Genomic DNA, 21672 nt, shown 5'->3' with positions numbered 1-21672 from the left:
CCTTAAATATCCCAGCACAATCTGTGCCCTTTGTTAGACAGAGATAACACGACTCAATGAGAAAGGAGGCACTGTCTGTGACTCACATGAAGGGGTTTATTCATAGTTTGTGTGTGTGTGTTGTGTCAGTTTGTGTGCGAATGCTGCGACAGAAGAAGAGCAATAGAAAGGAGAGTTGAGGGAAAAGAAAAAAAAATTTTAAAAAAATATATTTTTTAAGATGTTTTAGGAGTGAGTATGTGTGTGTGGGCGTGTGTGTTTTGTGGGTGGGCGTGTGCGACAAAGAAACAGAGCGGGAAAGGGTTAGAAAGAGAGAGAGAGGTGCACACTCTTGTTTTCCCGTGGGTGTACTGCAGTAACATAGTAATCCTCATTAATATTTATCTGCTAGGCAAAGTGGAGAGAATGATTAGCTTGAGAGTGTGTGTGTGTGTGTGTGTGTGTGTGTGTGTGTGTTTTCTTGAGCGAACAACCCTTCGTGCGTGTGTGTGTAACATATTACAGCATATAACACATGAACTAGGTCAATTTATATACTTAAGAGACTAACAAGTCCTGATACTTCAAAGGTTTTGTGTCATCGTGGGGGTTTCTTTTTTCATGCATGCACAGTAAACAGAATTTTTTAATTATTTCAAGCGCTCATAATGAAATCTAAAGCTCACTCACAGACATAAAGAAGCTCCCTGCATTCATCCCTCCTTTCTTACCATGTTACGTTTTATTGATTTTCCCGCTTGCACCTTTAATACAATCACATTAAACTAGACTGATCGGAATTGAATTTCAGACTGGGTCTATACACGTATGTCACTTATAATCTCTGTCAAACTGATGCTGGTGTGTGTGTTGCAAGTGTAAGAGTATTTAGTCTGCGAAAGCCAGATGTCAGGTTAATGGTCAGAAGAAGGGCATGAGGAGCACCTGGACAACTTTTATGCACTTTCTCCTCCCTTGTACACAACTGTTTTTGAAAATGTGAGTGCCATAGAGCCTCAGCTGAGAATGTTCTTGTGAATTTATATAGTGTCTGTGACCCATTTCCCTCCACTGCTCTCCCCCTCTCTCCCTGACTTGCCTGCACTTTAGAATAACACGCCTGAGTGGAGATCAGAGAGCAGGAGGAAGATTGAGAGATACAGAGAGATATGAGGGAGAGATGAAAGAGATGGAGAAAGTAAAGGGTGGAAGAGAATACTGAGAGCAGGAGATGGAGGAGAAAAAGTTTAGTCCTTTTCCTGTTTCCTGTCAGTGTCAGGACCTCACAACGGACTGCGTACCAGTTTATTTATCATCAATACGTGGATGGCAACACGCAGATTATGTCACTGTTTGGCTGTCAGCTCCTGTCCATCACAAGGGAAATTGTTTCTTCTTCTCTGCATCTTATTACCATAGCAACAGACGGCCAGCTGACACTGGTGCTGATTGTTTACATCACAGGGCCTGTGTGACCTTTCCCAGGATTCAGTGGGACATTGCACACACACAGAATCATGGGAACAGTGCACTGTCATACTTAACCTCCCACCTCCTCCCCTACCACAACAAATATTTACACCCCTCATAAATTACAGTGGCTGAGAGGTGAACGTCTCCAGCCCTCGTGTGTAGCTCCAGCCAAGCCGTGATTCATTTTGGAAAATTCACACTACAGGAATGCTACACATTCCTCATGGGTTTCTCAAGACGCCACTGAGAGAGCAATGTGAGGCCCTGAGATAGAGGGATGGGAAACTGGTGCTGTGGAATGAAGGATCCAGGAGCATGTGGTTGGTGAAATAAGTAAATTTAAAAAGATGCAGTCTTATTGCATCACTGGGGATTAGCATTTTTGTGCAGTGAGCCAGCAATCCATTCAATTAGCCATCTGTGGGGAATATAGAGTAAAAGAGAAAGTTGCAGAGTGAGAAAAACAGTCAAATATATCATTTTTACCAGCTGGTATTGTTTTCACCTTGTGAGTCTGTGTGTGCGTGTGTGTCATCATGGCAAAATGTGGTCCTGTTTCTCATACTTTGGCTGGTGTTTATATGTCTGTCTGTCTGTGGACAGATTTCTGTCAATGTGATAACATCTCAACCACACTAAGAGAAGAGTTACATACACACACAAGATGCAGTCACAAAACTTTAGAGCTGTGAAGTTGAGAAAATGAAGGGCGATGTTCAAAGATGGGTATAAATCAATCAGTCAGATTATATTTATATAGCATCTTTCAAACAAATCAAATGCAATTCAAAGTGCTTTACAGTTTGATTGAAGAGACAGAAACAAGGACAACATATGAAATAAGCAAAAATGGAATTTAAAAAATTGATCTTAAAAAATGGAATAAGTAAAAACTTTAACATTATGATAATAAGACACTATATAAAAGTCAGACTAAAAAGAGGACTAAAGACTAAAAAGGTTTTTAGTTTACTTTTAAAGGTATCAATATTTGCAACTCCTCTCAGATCCTCTGGCAGGCTGTTCCAGCGTTTTGGGGCACAACAGCTAAATTATGGTCTAAGCCATAGGAGCCCCTCTTTATGCCCCTGTTTGACATTTACTCTGAAGGTGCAGTATGCAATTCTGAAGAACGATCATTTATTGTGGAGCCTCACTCCCATGTCATCAAATACTGATGCTTTGGGTAGGTGGTTCAGTCCGACTACCAACCCAAGGTCATTAGTTGATGACCTTGGAATAAGGCTCATCAATCAACTATCGTTCTTCAGAATTGAATACTGAACCTGTGAGTTGTGGATCAGTGTATCGCGGCTGGATTGATCCTATCACATTATGATACTTTGTACAGTATACTATATATACTATAGTTAATTAAATGTTAGTTAAATGCCATGGCAGTAACTCACTCATGTTCATGTTGTCATGTATCAAACAAATGCTATGAGCATCATACAACAGTTTGTATGCACACACACACACACACACACACACACGTACGTATATATATACGCCAACTCGGCAGTACAGGAATGAGCCCTTGCATCAATAAACCCCACCATGAATCAGAGCGGGCTACAGAAGACCATTTAATCCACCTACAGTCAGATTGGGTTTGGGAGGAGGGCAGAGAATTACTGTACTGCACACAGTTATTGAATTTTCTATTGATCAAGGCTTTCAGAGGAAAGTGGAAAAAGTGAATTAGTTTGGCTGTATAAAACCATCAGATATTTAAGCTTTAATATTTTCAAATGTTTATTATGACATATAAGAAATCCTTAGTGACCCAGAGGATCAAGAAATGGCTCCCAGAGAAAGCATGTGCTTGTGTTCCGATTTCAGTTACTTCAACATTCATATCACACATAATACAGAAAACATTGATCATTTAAGCTGTGTTGTTTTAGCAGAGCTGGTAAGCCAAGAGTTTATCCCAGACTGGCAAAGATATACACACAGACTGCAGCGTTGGCACAGGTTGTATGTGGGGCTTGTATTGCCTCCATGTGGCCATTGTTGCAAATGTGTGTGTGTGAGCAAATGTAAGATAAGCTTCATTGTGGATTTCTATCTCAAATAAACAATCAAGTTTGGTGCAATCAATTGTATTTACATGCTTTGCAAACACTGTGCGGTGACAATGTGTGGAGTTGATGGAGAGCAGCAGATGGGTTGTATAGTCTTGCATTTTTGGAAGAATTAGACAGGTCAGGTCAGGATACTCCAGCCTGGGAAAATGGGCTCGGAGGAAAAATGTCTCCTTTTATAAAAACATTCTGGCTACAATCCCAGTGCTGTAAAGCAACATACTCAGGACTTTCTAGATCAGCATTTCTTTGTATGTGCATGTGTTTGTGTGTCTTCTGCAAGCATACAGTTAGTGTCCAGTCTTACCAGGTGAGGAGGTGTGCAGCCTGTAAGCCCCCCCCCCCCCCCCCTTCAAAAGTGAGACAGTGAGAGAGAGAGTGCTGTCATCTCTTCTCTCAATGTGAGCTGCAGCATGAGAGTGCATATCGCTTTAAAAACAACTAGCAGTCAGGGAGACTGAGAGACCGGCTGCATTTCCTTAGTGGGAATGTTTGTGTTTGTGGCGCACAGACCAACGGACGAAGGGTGCAGTGCTTTCGGTGAGAGGAAAAGAGAGAGGAGGAGGAAGAGGGAAAGAGTCAGCGGGGATCAGTAGCTGTGTGGGACTGGGACAGAAGGAGCAGCAAGGTTTGACCTTGAGGAGACATCAGACCGCTGAATCCCAGAGAGACTGAGAGGACAGAGAGGGACAGACAGGAGAGGAGACAGTCACAGGGTGATCCTGTCTCACTGTGGCTTAGCTCCGGAGATGACCCAATTATTATCCACTGGAGCTAAGTGGTATCAGGAGGACAATAAAGGCTTATTAACTTGGCCTCTGTGGATTCTACCTGTAATGGCTCACCTGTGCAAATAAAGGTTGGTTAATGTGACACCTGTGGATATCTCACTGATATCAACTCGTACTGTTGTACCACACACACCTCTGGAGTTGTGTCGCTCATCACAGAGAGGTTACAGTCAGTGAAGTAATGGAGGCGGTCTTGTTGGGTCTAGACGAGGCGGTCTGCACTCGGCAGGGTCTGCTGTGGACTCTCACCTCAACAGCCCTCCGCCGCCTTCGTGTGCATGCAAGGAACCTTCCTGCACCCCTGCATCTATTACACACACACAGGTGTGTTTCAAGGCCACTCTACCAGGTAGGCTGCATCTCACATATACCTAAAATGAACATATGTGCGTGGCATCCAAACAGGCACCTTGCACGTCAATTTATGTCACATTTAATTATGAAATAGGGGTCGACAGATTATCGGCCTGGCTGATTATAAGAGCCGATATTTGGAACTTTGCAGAGCATTTTTATCAGCGTTTTATTTAAATGATAGCTTATAGAATTGATGAATAAAAAAATGTGCATATTACACTTAACCAACACCAGGGAAGGCAGTCTGCAATACATGTAAAGAAAGTGTCAGCATGGAGAAACTTCTAGTTTGTAAAACCTCAGGGAACTATTTTTATTGATTCTTTTTTTATTTGAATTTTCACTAAAATCTATAAAACAAAAAGTTGCTGGGAACTTTCTGTATATGATGTTGAAAGGTTCAGTTTTGATTTACCATTATCTTAAGGCATTTAAACAAAGTTTTGTGTTGGAGTTTGTTATCTTCCAAATTCTAAATTTTGACAGAAATATTTTCATTATTATTGTAAATGCATATGGGTTGCAAATATCTATTATCGTTCTCATTAAGTACTAATAACCAGTATCGGCCCTGAAAACCAATATTGGTCAGCCCCTTTTGAAATACTTAAATGGAGCAATTACATGTGCAACCACCTATTGTTTGCAAGCTGTGCCACCTGTGGAGATCCAGCATGGGACACGATTATAAATGAATGATTCCACACTTCGAGGCTCAGGAGATACAAAGAGAGGCACAGAGTAACAGATGATGTACTGTAGGCCACGTATGTCCTCCAGGTGATATACCGGGGCCAGAGACAGGGGCAGGGTTAAGCATGACTGATTTGTTTCATTAAACATGGAGGACAGAACTGGGTTAGGTGTTGTGGCGGTGTTCTTGCTGCTGAAGTGGGACACAAATGCTGACACAGTTTTATAACACACTGCGCTCAGGTGCATGTGAAGTGCTGTCCTGCCAAGTTTGGAGAAGACTGCTTTGTTTTGCATTGTTGCCCCTGTTCTTTTGTATTTGTCACTGTGTTCAGGAGGCTTAACAGGAAGTGGTGTTGCTAAGGTCACTGTAAAGGAGGCGGTAGCTAAGCTGTTAAGCTGGTAAGTGTTTCTATGGATATGTGAAAAGGGGATGCTTGCACACAAAACACACACACAGACACTGTTTTACAGGCTGTCTGGCCCGTCTCCATCATCCATCACTTTACACGTTTAATCTAACTCCCTGATGACGCACTTAATGTGTCTGTTTGCTTCAAGAGAACTGTTTCACCGTTTTCATTGTTTTATTGAAAGCGACTGTGTCTTTTGGTTCTTGTGTTTGTCTCGCTGTGATTCAGCAAAATGGTTGATCAGTATTCCCTTCGCCATGTCTGAATCGGAACTCTGGGCTTTCATGGAGCCATTAGTATTCCCCAGGCGTCTCACCTGCCCTGTATGCAGCTGGCACTACCAGGACAAACCCAACGGGCTCACAGAGAGAGGCTCAAAAAGCACACATTGCACTGCATTGCACAAAAATCCTACAGCATTACATGTACATGCAACACACACATAAACAACATGTGCCTTTTCCTGTCTTTTTGCTCTAATACCTTTATTCTCAAGGGGGGAATAAGCTGGATTGTTATTCTAACTTTTGTCTTCAGATGTGTTTTTATGTGGCTCCTAAGTTTGAGCATCCTAAGGGAGGGCAACACAATCAGAGGAAACTGACATAACATACCAGACCTCTGTAAGACAAATCCGTCGTCAACACCCCCTCCTGGTTTAGAGACGCACAAATGTCTGAAAGAGGCCAAACTAAAATGCCTTTCAAAAAGAGGTCTCTTAACACTTTCCCAAACATCCTCTGGACAAGTGCTTTGATGAGCTAAGAACAATGCCTCCCCCTGGCTTGATGAAGTGGTACGGCCCAAGGTGGAGCGCTTAACAGTGGAGGGAGTTGCAAAAGCAGGGAAGGAGGGGTCAGCATGTCAGGCTGCAGGATGGGGATATCCCTGGCTCACTGCACTGCCTCTCTGTCCAGCTTCCTCTATTACTGTTAATGAGATAGCCAGCCTCACAACTGGCAGACACACTATGGAGAGACAAAGAGAGAGAGAGGGACTTAACTGTGTCTTTATGTTTTATCAACCTCTTTTGACTTTCTCCACTCATTTTCCACCTTCTTCTTTCATCCTGAAATGAAAATACATTTCCAGTCCAACGCTCTGACCTAAACCATGTCTCTTATTCCTCTCTGACACTCTTTTTTTTGCTTCCCCCCTCTACTTAAATTACTTCTTCATTTCTTATTTAACTCTCTCTACTCTCTTTTCAACTGGAGAACAAATCCATCACCAGCAGTCCTAAATTCTCAATTAGGACACCAGTCCAGATATTTTACTGTGTGCGACACACGTGTCGAGATGTTCATTTTACGCTCTGCATGTTAAGCAGAGCAGAACCCTGCGTGATTGAGCTGTGGTGTTACAGTAACCAGCAGACTGCAGCATTTGTGAAGTGCTGTTTGCTCACACAAACGTGCGCTTATTTCCCTCGTGAGAGAATGCAGCCGCTTGTTCACACTTTCATACATCAAGCTGAGTAATATTGACTCAACAGCCTCCAGTCACACGTTTTCCTCTGGTGGTATGACCCTTTAAACAGGGTTAGTACTGTCAGGCGTGTGAGGGCAGTGCTCTGCTGTGCTGTGTTAGACAGCATCTCTGGGTAATTGTTGCATGGTGTCATGTGAGTGTATGTGTGGCGGAAGCTGACAATGGGGGGATGACAGCAACTTTTTTTTTCTTTAAATGTGCATTTGTCCCTTTGTATCATTCTGTGTCCCCTCTCTAAATTCATTTTTCTAAAGTCATCTTTGCAGGTCTGTGAATGCAGTGCAGGTGGAGCTCCTCGTGATTTTTTTTTTTCCTCAGCAGCACTTTTTTACTTGCGGGGTGGAAACTGATCAGATCATTGTATAAGAGGAGCAGCTTCTGCAAATGCAAACTTTTAGACCTGGGAGAATGAACGGTTAAGCAACTGTGTCCGCCAGCTGATGTGCTCCTACAAACGGGCTTTTCCATCTTTGTTGTGACAGTAGCCTAGCTAAAAAGTGGCTATGACATCACCGCCACCTTTCTGAAAAGTTCAGAGATTTTCAACTAGAAGCGCCAGGGGTGGCCGCACAAAAAAGGTGGGGTGCTCTGAAAAGACGCCGGACGCAGCACTTTTTCTCCAGTCAGCCGCATGCAGCTGCAGATGGCCACCCCTCATGGGGAACAATTGAAAAAAGACGCTGGCACTAGGTGATCACAAACTCTAGTTTTACTTTTAATGTACCCGAAGTACTACTGCTCCATCTGTGCCCAGAGTGCACTCTACGCTCCAAGAGAGTAGTGCAATTAATTAGCAAATGTTTTTGATGTTGATTTTTTTAACAGCATTCTTAATAAATGGTCCAGCTACAAAAATCAAAAATCTATTTGTGGCATCAGATGTTTCAGATGCTTTAATCATGGTGGACTGCCCCAAATGACAAAATGTGTGGGAAACCCAGCTGTCCATTCACATTTTTTTCATCTGTGTATCTTATCTATCCCCCTCTCCTTCCTTCTTACTGCCTGACCCCATCCCAAAGGCAGGATTTCCTGGGGAAGAAGCAGCAGTACTGCAAACACAGGTGTCTGGACTTCCCCTGAGTGGCAAGAATTCCTTATTTACCTGTCATCATCACAGTCCTGCAACTCACAAGTCTTACTGCAAGCCATCATTTTGTTCTCAAGAATGTGAAGTGACATGTTATTAAGCAAAACTCATCCTCAGTATGTTTAACATCCTTGTATCCTAGATAGACCAAGTTTATTTCCTGTTACAGCGCATACTAATAACAGTAGCTGACAGGAAGCCTGTTCTCCCCCGTGACAAATAAACTTACATCCAAGCTGTTTCCTAGCAACACGATCACTGAAAAGTTTTATACATATTTAAAATCTTGCATTATGTCACATCTATCATGCATATTCATTAGCTGCTCTGTTAGCCTGCAGGCTGCATCATATTTAGGATTGGAACCCGGGCCAGTTTACTCCCACTGAGCTCATCTGGTCCTGTTTCCTGTGAGAATAGCGCTGTCACTGATCATATTCCTTTCCCACTGACGAGTCCCAGTCCATCGTGATACGAAGCACAGACACAGAAGCACGAGTCTAAAATAACCAAGATACACAATCCTCCCTCTGTCTCGGAGCCGGATCATTTGTGTCTGTAACTTCTTTTGTTTGTGGTCTGATAAGCTGCAGGCACTCAGTCAAACCGTGGTGTTTTCAGGCAAGTGCATTTCTTGGATGAGCAGTCTACTGTGATTGCCAGCAGCTCCCCTGAATCAGGACATGCCTGTACTCAGTTCAGGTTGTAAAGTCTCTCTGACTCTCATGTTCAATATATCATCCATTTGTTCTCATATTCGACTGAAGCAGATGTCAGTAACTACACCCATGACAGGCAAATATCCAGAACGGGAAATCTGCGTGTCCTCGCTAATTCCCAGCCTTATTCCTTTTTTCCCTGTTTTCCAGCCAAGTAATTATTGGATGGAGGTTGAAGTTGAACTTGTGACTTCCTACTGAAGAATTTTGATCACTATCCCTGCCTGGCAGCCATCTTTGTTCCTGTTGCCAAAGTCAGGATCTGTATGTGAGAAAAATCCTTTCCCAGAACCGACACAGAGACTTTGGTGATGGGAGGGGTCGAGGGCCAGAAAGGACATTGTCTCAAATTTTTCCAGTGCTTTGTTTATTTTTTTTCTGTAATTTTCTAATTTGTTTGCAACTCGCCGGAGGCATGTTTGTGTTTGATATCCCTGCATAGACGCACATGCTCAAACACACAAACACCCCTCTGTAGATTCTGTTGGTGGTTGAAGCCGTTTACAGTGTCTCCCTGGGGATAAGGTCTTATTTGCATAGTTCGTCTGGAAAACATTTCCACTGCTCCATTCCCAGGTTTATCAAATACCCAGTGTGTGAGTGTAACTGTGTGTGTGAAACAGAAAAAAGGAAGAGAGGCGGGTGGGCTTGTTGATGTCTGAATTTAAGAAAAAGCTTCCTGTGGAGATTCACCAACAGTTCAGCCATTAGAAACAATTTTCTCACCACTCCATGAATCATAAATCATGATCAAAATTTTATCCGTTATTCGTGTTTTGTTGATATAAATTGACAAGTCTCTTGCCGGCTTGATGCACGTTTAAACATTTAAAGCACGACACCCCTCCTTCCTCATGCACCATGTCATCTCGTCACTGTGCACCATAAGCTTCTTAGCCATGCCAGAATCTAATTTCTCTGGTAATGTGCGAATGTGGCGTACTACTTGATAGGATGGCCACTCTCTTGATTAATTACAAGTGTTTGCATGCTCACAAGCTCCCCTCTTCACACGCTTACCACACAAGTCATCCCAAATGAATACTCTGATTCTCTGATTTAAGGCATATCACTGCATAAAAACAGAATGGTATTTCAACTTTGGCATTTCCAGCAAAGCTACAGGGAAATCACATATTATTGTTGCATGACGCACAAAATATTCTCGATATAATCCTTACTGACAGTGTTTTTGATTTGATATAAAAGGACTGCCAGATATGAACACTTTCCCAGATATCAGTTGCCATATTGGAGACTATTCAGATGTTAAACAGGATAAAATACACGGATTGCAACGTCTCGCTGCTGGTTTATTTGGCCAAGGTTGAGCGGCCTACTTGATACATCTGGCTGGTATCCCTCTAAATCCTCTAAGTGTGTCTGAGTTGGGCCAGAGTCACAACTGAATGGCCAGAGCAGACACAATATGAGGTTTTTGGAGGTGGTCCTCTTGTATTGAGTGAAGTGATAGGTTTAACTGTGGCATTAGTGATGGGGATATAAGGGCTTATAATGTTTTAGGTTCAGAGGTTAGGGCCTCAGTATAGAATGGTAATCCCGGGGGATTACTAGGGGAATCTGGTGAATATCTGAGGAAATCCCTCTCAGGGACGCCAGATCCTCTGTTTGTATGGATATTATATCCTCAGAGTGTCCACATGTGTTTACTGAACAGAGGTTTAAAGTTTTGTATGCGAGTTAACTTTTAGAGATGAGTGAGGAAATATCATTTCCTTGAATCAAATCTTCACAGTATACAAACCAGAGCCTCCTCTCAGCAGTCATAAGCCCCTTTTACATTGCCTGTTCAAGGCATGAATGACATGTCGTTATTGTGCTTCACCGTTCTCTGTAAAAAGTATGATTATGGAATGAGGGGACAGAGTTATCGATAGCAGAGGTAGTAATAATGTCAAATTGACATCTGCGTAAAAGGGACGGCCGGCAGGATGGGACCATGGACAGGTTGGCGGTGATGTTTTGTGTTATGTGTGCAACCCACCAGCAGGAGATTTAAAGAGCAGCTGACAGCAGTTAGCAGCTAACTCAAAGAAGAAGAACAGCAATCCACAGTGTGGAACACAGTGTACAAAATCATTGACACAGTGCCAAAAAATGCAAATATAGCGAACACGAGTGAATCCGGGGTTGGCTTTAACTTTGGCTGACGGCGCTGTTTAAAAAACAGTAACTGACAATTCCTGCATAGTTTACCTTTAATAAGTTATATCTATCATGATTTGAAATATATGTGAACACTGGAGGACTCCATTTGGGCTCTCATAAATTTTTATTATAAGTCCTTTGATACTGCAAATGCCTCCAAACTTTCTCTGTCTCTCTCAAGTATGTACACCTGTAGGCTAAATTTTGCATGCATAAATTGGATACACATAATGTGCGCATACTCACATACTGTAGGTCCCACAAGCATGTGTGTGTGTGTGTGTTTGTGTGTGTGTGTGTTTGTGTGTGTGTGTGTGTGTGTGTGTGTGTGTATTGTGAAATTCAAGCTTTACAAGACCATATCGTACAGATCAAGCTTTTGAGAAATAACTCAAGCCACTAAAGCTAAAAACTGAACCCATCTGTAAACGCAGCACATGATTGATCAGGTGTATTTATTTATTGAGCAAAAGCTTTCCACCTCGTACCTTCAGATTTTTGGCTCTCCCCGAGGCGAAATGGCCAAATGGGAGACATTCAATACCTTTACAATGACGGGATTCCCTTTGGACAAGAGGAATTGCGCACGCACACACACACACAAACCACACATCCTTGCCAAAGGGCTCTCCCTGCAGATGAGCTGGGTCATTTTTCATTACCCTGGCTCAGAGGAATCAAGTGTGTAGTAATGGAGCACAGTCACATTGAGCCAAAGCAATGGAGGAATAAATCCAGACTGCCGAGCAAAGTGGAGGCAGAGCAGACAGGCTGCAGGGCAGAGCCTGTGGACGGACGTATAGCTCTTTTTCACTCCTCTATCTGTCATTAGAATACCAGTATAGATCCTGGGGGAAGATGAGAGAAAGGTCTGAGGCTGCAGCGTACTCACACTGTCTCCTCCCATCTCTCCATTGCTTCTGTTTCCTTTAAGATGTTGCCTCCATTTGTCTGCTAGCCTCATCTCCAGTTTATTCCCACTTTTTGTCCTACCTGTCTGCTTTCAGACTCTTCTCCCCGTGAGTCCCTCTCCTCACTGCCTTCAGTAAGCAGGTTTCCATTACAGATTTGCACAAAACTCAAGCAATATTTTCGAAATGACGATAAAATATTAGCAGGTTTATTTCTATTGCAGCCACTGCACTAGCTGTCATTAATTCCAATGAAAAGTGAAGGCGGGTGTAGACATGTTATGCGAGTGATAATGGAAAGGCAAGCCCCTTATACGTGAGAGCGGCCACGTATGAGGAGGTGATAGCCCACAATTTCACAGAGGAATTGTGGATTCAAAACTTCCAGATGATCCTCTCAACTTTTAAAGAGTTATGCGATGCAGTAGCACCTCTTGTAGCGCCTGCTGCATCGTGCCTGAGGGAGCCAGTTCCTACCAACAAGCACACAGCCACAGCATCATGTGACTTATAAAAGCAAATAAAGTGTTTCCATTGCAATTTTGCGAAATATGGCTTTTTTGAATCGCCTGAAACACCACCTCATGCAAGTGTAAAAACATTTTTGCAGTGAATGGGATTTTTTTCGAAATTTACTTGTTTCCTTTCGGTATATTAGGTCAATGGAAACCCGCCTAGTGTTGAAGTGTGTCTTTGTGTCTCTCTTCTACATACCTGTCTCTATACTACTCATACACATTAACCCTCTTACACCACCTGAGCCATTATAGCCTGAGGAGGAGCAGGGCGAGGTATGACTGGGGGGTGGTGAGGTGGAGTTAGACTGGGGGGGGCTGTCTTTATAAAATTGTGAGTATGTTGACTTTATAGAGCCAAATATTCGCTCTGCCATCCAGGGATCATGACACTGTCGTGAGCTGGATTGGATCTCTTTGAGGGAAACACTGCATGCCTTTCTACTTTAAGTTTTTACCCCTGGGTCATACCTTTGCTGTTACAGTGTCTTAACACTGTCTTACAGTGCCTCCTCCTCTAAGTGCCCTATATTTCTGGCACAGTGTGCACGGCGGAGACAGCTAGATCTCCCAGGAAGTTGCCATGACAACTTTTGTTTGCATCTTAGGTTGAAGAGCACCAGGGAGAGAGGCTGGTCAAACATTTATGTGCATGTGTGCCTCTCTCTCTCTCTCTCTCTCTGTGTGTGTGTGTGTGTGTCTCCATGCCTCTCAGCTTAAGAAGTAAGTGCTTTTACAACCTGAGAGTTATTATGTGGATGGAAGCTTACTGAGCTCATGTAAAGCTGGTACCTTGAATGATGTTGTTCTGTGGCTGTCTCCCTAATTAGCCTGGAGGGTCTTTGGAGACCCTGAAGGACACCCACATACCCCCACCCCCCCAGACCCACACACACACACACGCAAAACAGAGAGGATTTGGGCACTTTTAACCCAAAACCCCCTCTCTCCTCTCCCCTGCTGTTCTGGTCTCTGGGTACATGTTTAATAGGCTAGTAGAATACATTAGGACTGTCACACACACACACACACACACACACACACACACACACACAAACACACACACGCACACACACACACACACACACACACACACATAGGAGTTTGCAGACAGGACTGTTTAATATTCAGCATGCTAAACGATTAGTGTGTTTGGTATTCTATCCAGTCACAGGATAGAAGAGGGGGCCACTGGAGTTCAGTACACAGTACCCTTGAGTTTAGGCCAGGAGCAGTGTGTGTGTGTGTGTGTGTGTGTGTGTATGTGTATGTGTTTGCTTTTTAAAAACTGAAAAAGAGACAGAAGAAGCAGCAGAGAGATAAAGAGAGGTCAAGGATGAAGATTCATCAATCAACAAGGTTCAATTGGCTTATAGGGACTAAAGGAGAGCACACTCTCTCTCTCTCTATCTCTCTCTCTCTCTCTCTCTCTCTCTCTCTCTCTCTCACACACACACACACAAACACACACACTGTATACATTTATATGTAGGATACATTTAGCAATGCAGAACCAAATACCCTGTCCTGCGTCATTTTGTCTTTCTGCATGCATTGCCAGGAGTATCAGTGTACACAGGGTCACTCAGGTCTACGGTGATTTCTCACTGTGTAAATTATAGATGAAGAGAGGAGGTGTAGGGGTAAAAGATCCTTCCCTTGTGAATGACCCACACACACACAGACTCACACAAACATACTGAGAAGCTTGATGTGTGCATATCAACCTCCATGATCACTTAGATGTGTTTCATTGATATAAAAGTCCTGAAGACATGACATCACCTCTCTGCTCTTCTTGTTCGGCTACCGGCACTCTGGCTCCCCCTCTCGCTCCTCTCGCTTTGTCCTCTGTCCTTCCTCTAAGGCTACTTAAGTTACTGAATCATATCCATTTCATCCACAGCACAGATTAGATGTTTGGCTGCATTTTCAGAGGCACATACACACAAATATGCTGTACACCGACACACACAGCTGTTGTTCTTATATTGGGTTTATCAACCACTCTGGCCTGGAATTTTAGGAATGTCCAACCCATGTCAGTAAAGTGCAAAGCTGACCAGAAAAAGCAGCGCCTAAAACAGACTAAATCAAAAACCGTGGAAGACAAGCAGCTTGTCCCTCCTTTGGGGAACAGGCACAGTGGAATAATCCCTTTTGGCTATTTTGAATACAGCTCATCCCCCTATAAAAGCAAAAAAAAAATAAAAATAAAAAGAAGTCATCAGTGCAAACCCATTCAAATTGCTGGCAGGATGCAAAATTTGGCCAGTGGTGGCTTGCTCTCAGGCCGACACACTGGGGCGCAGTATCATCACACTGTACCCATGAAAGGTTGTTATTCACTTGAATGTCATCAAGGGAGACATTCGCTGTGGTTCCCTTTTAGAGCTCTCTGTATTAAATATAACTTCTGGCTATATATGAGTGCATGTGCACACGTGTGCATCCATTTGACCCAGTTTTTCTTTTTTTCGTCGCATATTTTTGGTATCAGTGAAACTGAAGCAAACTGTACATTATGGATTGGGAGAGGAAGAGAAAGGAAGGAAATGAGTAAAGAAGGATGTGAGCATGAAACCAGTGGCTGAGCGGAGATTACTGCGGGAAGGTCCGCTACAGAACAAGAAAATGCCCTATTACTCATTGGTACAGTAATGACGGATATTTAAAAGAAACAAGCAAAAGCACTCGATTATTTTAAGGTCAGACAATGTGACCGTTCAGTGGAATTTCCAACAATCAGGAAACTATCACCAACAAGGTGAGGTTGTTTGTCTTATGACTAAAAGACAATTCAAATTTACTATACAAATACAAAATAGTAGCTCTCTGCTTTTCTTTGTCATCTCCTCCCCATTATTTTCCTTTTTCTAACACACAACAGAGTTATTGATCGCTGTTACTGCTGTTGCATGCAGGAATGGGAATCAAGAGCCGATTGCATTTAAGAACTGGTTCTAAATTCTCTGCTCCGTTGAAATGGTATTCCTCTCAGCTTATCAACTCCTTGAATAGAGGTATGTTTTTCTGACAGTGACACCTTGCGAAATAGTAATGTCAAACTTGTGCATCTACACTGCATGAAACCAAAAGAAGTCAAGAAAGAGTAAGAAGCCGTCTGATATACAACCATAGAAAACTGCATGGTTTTTGCCCTAAACTGCATAGGACTAGCATACTCATTTTCATTCAGATATCTTGAGGTCAGAGGTCAAGGGACCCTGTGAAATGGCTATGCCATTTTTCCATTGCCAAAATTCAGCCTAACTTTGGTGTGTTATTCAGCCCCTTTGCTGAGAAGCTAGCATGACATGGTACCACTGGATTCCTCAGGTCTTCTAGTGTCATTTGATACCAATATCATCACTCTAGCTTTGAAAGTCAAGCTGGTACAGCCCATTAGTGTGACAGCATTGTCTCACCGACCACTTACACAATTTAATTTAAAAAAATGTGAAGTGTATACTTTGCAAAGATGTGTAGTGCATTTGCAGGAAGCAACTTTTGTTCATCTTCTGGGACTTTTCAGCATGAGCCATGCCTGATTCCTTTCAATTCAGTGGGGATCCAGGCTTCCCCGTATGCATATGACAGTGAAGTTGAACTAAGGCAGAGATGGATTTATGTGGATTCAGCACAACTGAAGTGTGGATCACACAGAGTCTGCTATAAAGCATGATTTCTGATGTCTTTATTGTGCCTACTGAAACCCCTCACAGCTGCGTTCCCTTTTTAGAGCACCTATGTAGTATTAGAAATTCATAAGCATCTCCGTCTGTCAGTTTTAGAGAAAGTTGTGAAAAATTGTAGCTGAAACATCTCCTGAGAAACGGAGAAAGATTTTTTGGTAAAGTCTGGGAATGGTGCTTTGTAGTAAAGCGGGAACAAAGCGGAGTTGGCTACAGAAATATCTCCAGTTTGTTTGAAGTGCCAGTGTGTTTCTGATTTTAAAAACGCCCTAACTGGAACCACATTTCGGTCCCAAAGTCACTCACGGGCAGGGAGGGTGGAGTTCACACACACATACACTCTCACACACACATATACACACACTTGAACAAACAAAACAGATCTCTCCCGGTCAGTCGTTGCTCTAGACATTCCTGGCTGCCTTTCCATGACCCTCCCTGCTCCGTCTCACTCTGCTGCTACAAGAAGTACTGGATGGAGAAGATGGATTTGGCCCTGCTATTATTTTTCCATCAGGTTTTCAATAAGCCTTTCAACTGAAACTGTAGAGTATTGAGAGCCTCGGTGTGTTTTGCTGAATCTTGTGTTGTAACCTAATCCGCACCACATGCAGATAGTGTTACATTAAAACTGACGACAAGTCATAAAGCCTATTCAGCTACAATGATCTCAGCATCATAAATCACCGTAGGACCGCTTGTGTCAGACCGCGCTTTCTCTCAAAGTGACGTGTTTAAGAGTGTGTGTTTGTTTAGTCTCCAGAAATAGCGGATAGATGCAGACAAAGACAGAGCAGAACAGACAGCATGGAGCGTGTGTGTGTGTGTGTGTGTGTGTGTGTGTGTGTGTGTGTTTGTGTCAGTCTTAACTGCCTACCGCAGCGTCCCACAGTCAGGGTTAAAGAGATTCTCCATCTTGCTTCAATTAACTGCTCTGCGCTGTTTATATCACATTCCACCAATATAGGTTACCTTTTCCAACACAGACCATCAACCCTGTTCCCCCGCTCGACCCTAAAACCTGACTCTAATACCCACCGCCTGTTAAATCCACCTCACCCATCCAGATCTTTCCCCTTTGGAGCCCTTCTCCTTAGAAATACACCAGATCAGCACCTCATTACAACCACACCTCAGCCCAGAATAGATGCCCACTGGCTCCATAACAAGGCTCTGCCAGGGCCCAGATATGTCACACCTACAAGTGTTTCTCACCTTCTTGGAAACACTCTCCGTAGGTCATTGAAAGGTGACCATGTATAGAGAAGTTATGGGGCATCGGACAAAGAGGCTCACTAAATCACAGCTGTTTGCTATTGTCCCTTCCTGCCTTGCTTCCTTGCTTCCTCTCTGGCTTTTTCTGCAAATCTGTCTTCCTCTCGCTCAGCCGCTCATATTCATTCCAAACAGGAACAATCATTCATAAACTCATGTAGTTAAAGTGTTCAGGATCTTCCTACTGCAGCACTCCTCTTCTGTCTTTGTCAGTTTTACCCCCTTTCCTCCCTCTGCCTGCATTGTCCCCTCTCTCCCTCTCTTGCGCTGGTCAAACAACGGGGTCCTTGTGATAGCAAACGGAGGAAGCTACCAATAAAGGGAGATATGTATTTAACCAGAGAAAGTGAAGGAAGGACGGGTGTATGTATTAAAGCCAAAGAAAGAGTCATCTGGAGATGTTTAAGTTGGACAGGCCAGTTTCCGGTGTCTGGAACAGGCCAAAAATATCCAGAAACAGAAAAATCCAGCAGGGAGGGGAAAGGATACACCTCCTCGTTTCTCATGTGACCTTCTACATTCAGCAAACTAAGCTGAATTTTGGGGCCTGCAGCACAAGCTATGGTAGCAACAAAACTGTTCAAGCCAAGCACATTAAATTTAATTGCATCTTCATATTGCTTAATGTCCAGGAGAGAGTATTTCTGATGAACCCTGCAAATTTAGGACTATAAACTGCCTGTCATACTTTAAATATGGTGCAACTGCAGTGTGCTCCAACTGTAGGCTGTTTATGACACGGAGAAGTTAAAATAGTATTTAGCAGAGGTAAGGACTTGACTCACATGATTTGGGCTTGAGTCACAATTTTGATGACTTTAGACCTAACTAAGACTTGCAACTTGACGTGGACTTTATCACCAGTGGCTTTTGACTTCACTTGGACTTGAGCATTTGAGCCCAAAAAAGTATATTAATTTCAAAGTGTGACAGATATCAGTTCATTTTTACTTCATTTCCTGAACAAAATAACGTCAGTGCTATTTATCCCCAGCAAGTGATCACTTCATTTCTCAGATGATCCACTTTGTTGAACCAGCCTGTAGCATCCAGTCAAGTTGTAGGAGAGAACCACAAGGAGCTAACATTATGTTACTGAGCACCGGATGGGGAAAAAAAAACACAAAAACAACAACAGATGATTTCATTTATGGATAAAAACTATGTGGTGGTCAACAAAAAATGCATTGAAATTTGTAAATTACAGACAAAAATGCAACAACATTCACAAACTTGCTTTAGCAAAAAATAACAAGTTTCAAAATGCATTCATGATTTTTTTACAGTTTATATATTATTACTCCAATGTTAAAATGGCATTAAATTTGGTGAAGAGTGCATTATGACTAGTGAAGGACTTGACTCAAGACTTGGGTGGAAAGACCTGAGACTTACTTGTGCCTTGCAAAACAATGACTTGTTCCCACCTGTGGTCTTTAGACAACAAATAGTCAAGTCTCCCTGATGCTGACCGCCTAGCGGAAGTTGTACTACATATCCGTGCATACTGTACATGTGCTACATGTGGCCTCAGGCTGTTTTCATAGCACGAGGATTTCGCATGTTGTAATACAATAATAGAGAACAGACTAGCCTATGCTTGCCGAGTCACTCAGAGACTCTACTGACAGTTGGTATAGGCTTAGCCCTGCCTCCACACCACACGTTAGTATCTATTTATGGTACCAAAAACTGGACTGATTTTGTTGTATTAACAACTTGGAGGTTTTAACGGCTGCTGCTCCAGCTGCACAAGGTGAACACAAGTGCCCAATTTAGGTCATACAAATAAAACAGAGTGAGAGAGTCAGTCCAACGGCTGCAGTGGACTGAAGGCCAGAAATCATTCAAGCGAGCCAAACCTGAGAGCAAAGAGATGTGTGTTTAAAAGAGCAGACAGGAAGTGACAAGCTGGAGAGAGAGAGAGAGAGAGAGAGAGAAGCAAAATCTGTTATTTTGCTTTGGCAACAATTTCACAAACATTCATGCCAATAAAGCTGATTTGAATTTGAATTTGAATTTGAAAGAGAGAGAGAGATGGGACGCAGGGATGCAGAGGTCTAACTCAATCTCCTACTTTTAGCAGAACCATTTAACTATTTAAAGCCTAATGAACTCTCTCAAAACACACAACTTAGCAATAATTATAATATACATGGGAAAAGGGCCCATCCATCTCAATATATTAATAAAAAAAAAAGAAAAGAAAAAAATAGCTTTGCCTCGCAGCCATGCACTACCATCTGAAATAGTTAATGAATGTAATAATAATCATAAATATACAACAAATTTCCATTGTTATTACTACCTGTTCTAGTATTATGGTTTTGCATGTGCTTTCTTTCCGTTATGCTGCCTCTGTATTAGAGGTAAGATCGCTGAATGGAGGGACAGAGTTGTTTTGTCTTTGAGCCGTTAACGGAGGTAGTGACGGTGCTGAATCAAGGTCTATGTAAAAGGGACAGCCGGCAGAGCAGGATCATGGGGGGGACAGGTGTGTCATTTTGACGGCGTGTTATGTGTGCGACCAACTGCAGGAGATTTAAAATGCAGCTAGCAGTTAGTGGCTAACTCAAAGAGGAAGAACAGCAGATGTAAATGTCTGCAAATTGGGAAAACAATGAGATTCAGGAGTTCATGAACCTCTAACCAGAAGATAAGATCAGCTGCCATATATCAGAGAGGGTTAATGATTGTTGTTAGTATGATAATGCAATTGTTATTGCTTATATATAATGAGGTGTTATGCGTCAAATTAGAGTAATACGCTGCTTTATTAAATGACGTGTTTAACGAAGCTCCAAGTGAGGATTAGAATATGCAGTTCACATAATCCGGTCACAATTAATGTAGGCTGCATTTTTTTAGACGATCCACTCATCGCTAAAAGTGTATGTCATCTAAGAGAGACATTAAAAACAGATGGAGTGGTCAAAGTTTTCATATAGAAATTTAAGGTGTGTTGATGCATTTGGTAACATCACAAGTTAACGTTCCACCTTGAAAGTTGGTGGCAGTCGACCCAGTGAATTAAATTATTATTTCTCAGTCTACATATGCTGCTAGAGGCTTCAAAACATCCTTACATTTTATAGTTTACTAATGTATGAAAAACTTGTCACAGTATGAACAGCAGTTAAACCAGCCACAGCTCTGTCATGAGCACAGTGTTGATTCTCTACCAATGAATGGACTGCAGCGTCACATGCTCCACCAAAAATGGGGATGGTGCCAACTATACTAAAGATACCATCCAAAATAAAAGCATACTGAACTAAGCTGAACCGAATCAACCTGGTGGTGGAAATGCCCCAAAGTTTCTGACTCCATAACCCCAGAAGGTTGGGATGCAGAAGGTGTCATTTGAAAAAGCCCCCCCAAAATTGTTTTTAAAAAAGGAGATTACGGCCCTGGCTTGGCATACAAATGTATTGCCGACGTAAGTCATTTGAGGATAGGGTCTTTTAAGGGAACAGCGTTTCTTAGTAGTACAGCTGATTTAATAAAGCAGGCGGGCTGTGATCACTGCTCATCGTTATGTATCAGCAGTGCATCACTTGTTTTAAAGGCAGCAGACTGTTTGTGTGCTCTGCAGACGCAGATGTCTGTTTGGGTTTGTAAGCACACACGCACACGGAGGGAGAGAGAGCGGGGGGGGGGGGGGGGGTCTGCAGTTTCTCATGGCTGTGAGCTGCTGCTGCAGAAAATTTCCCCTCATCTCCTCCTCTCCCCGCCCCCACATCTTGCCTCCATTATTCCCGTGTTTTCGAAGCAACTCCGATGACAGCGAGTAACATAGCTGGCAAGTGAAGGCAGGCTGGGTTTTAGCCATTTCTTCCGGTCGTCCCCCTCGGCTGCTGACCGGTGGTACGGTCTCCTGCTATCCGCACGTTCACACACCGTTTGTGCACGGTGCCGGTAGCGAAAGGGGGGTTTGGTCGACCGGGACTAGCCCCGTGAGAAGCTCTCTGCCTTCGGAAGGAAGAGAAAGAAGCCAGCCCTGGAAAACGC

At 42.9% G+C, this 21672-nt stretch overlaps 1 protein-coding gene across 3 annotated transcripts in view; it reads left to right on the top strand.

Annotated features, from left to right (window-relative positions):
• frmd4a (FERM domain containing 4A) overlaps window positions 1-21672 on the top strand; it is a 77038-nt gene that overhangs the window by 5202 nt on the left and 50164 nt on the right. The window contains exon 1 of one of the 3 annotated variants that reach the window (XM_042495573.1): window positions 4515-4682. The exons of the other annotated variants lie outside the window; for them this stretch is intronic. Coding sequence (XP_042351507.1) covers window positions 4515-4682 — 168 coding nt within the window. Of the gene's footprint in view, window positions 1-4514; window positions 4683-21672 lie in introns of those variants that run through there. 3 annotated transcript variants of the gene reach the window in all.

The sequence above is a fragment of the Plectropomus leopardus genome, chromosome 11 (genome assembly GCF_008729295.1).
Source record: "Plectropomus leopardus isolate mb chromosome 11, YSFRI_Pleo_2.0, whole genome shotgun sequence".
Lineage (NCBI taxonomy): Eukaryota > Metazoa > Chordata > Actinopteri > Perciformes > Serranidae > Plectropomus > Plectropomus leopardus.
Note: the sequence above shows the minus strand (reverse complement) of the source record. Positions and strands in the feature narration are given on the sequence as shown.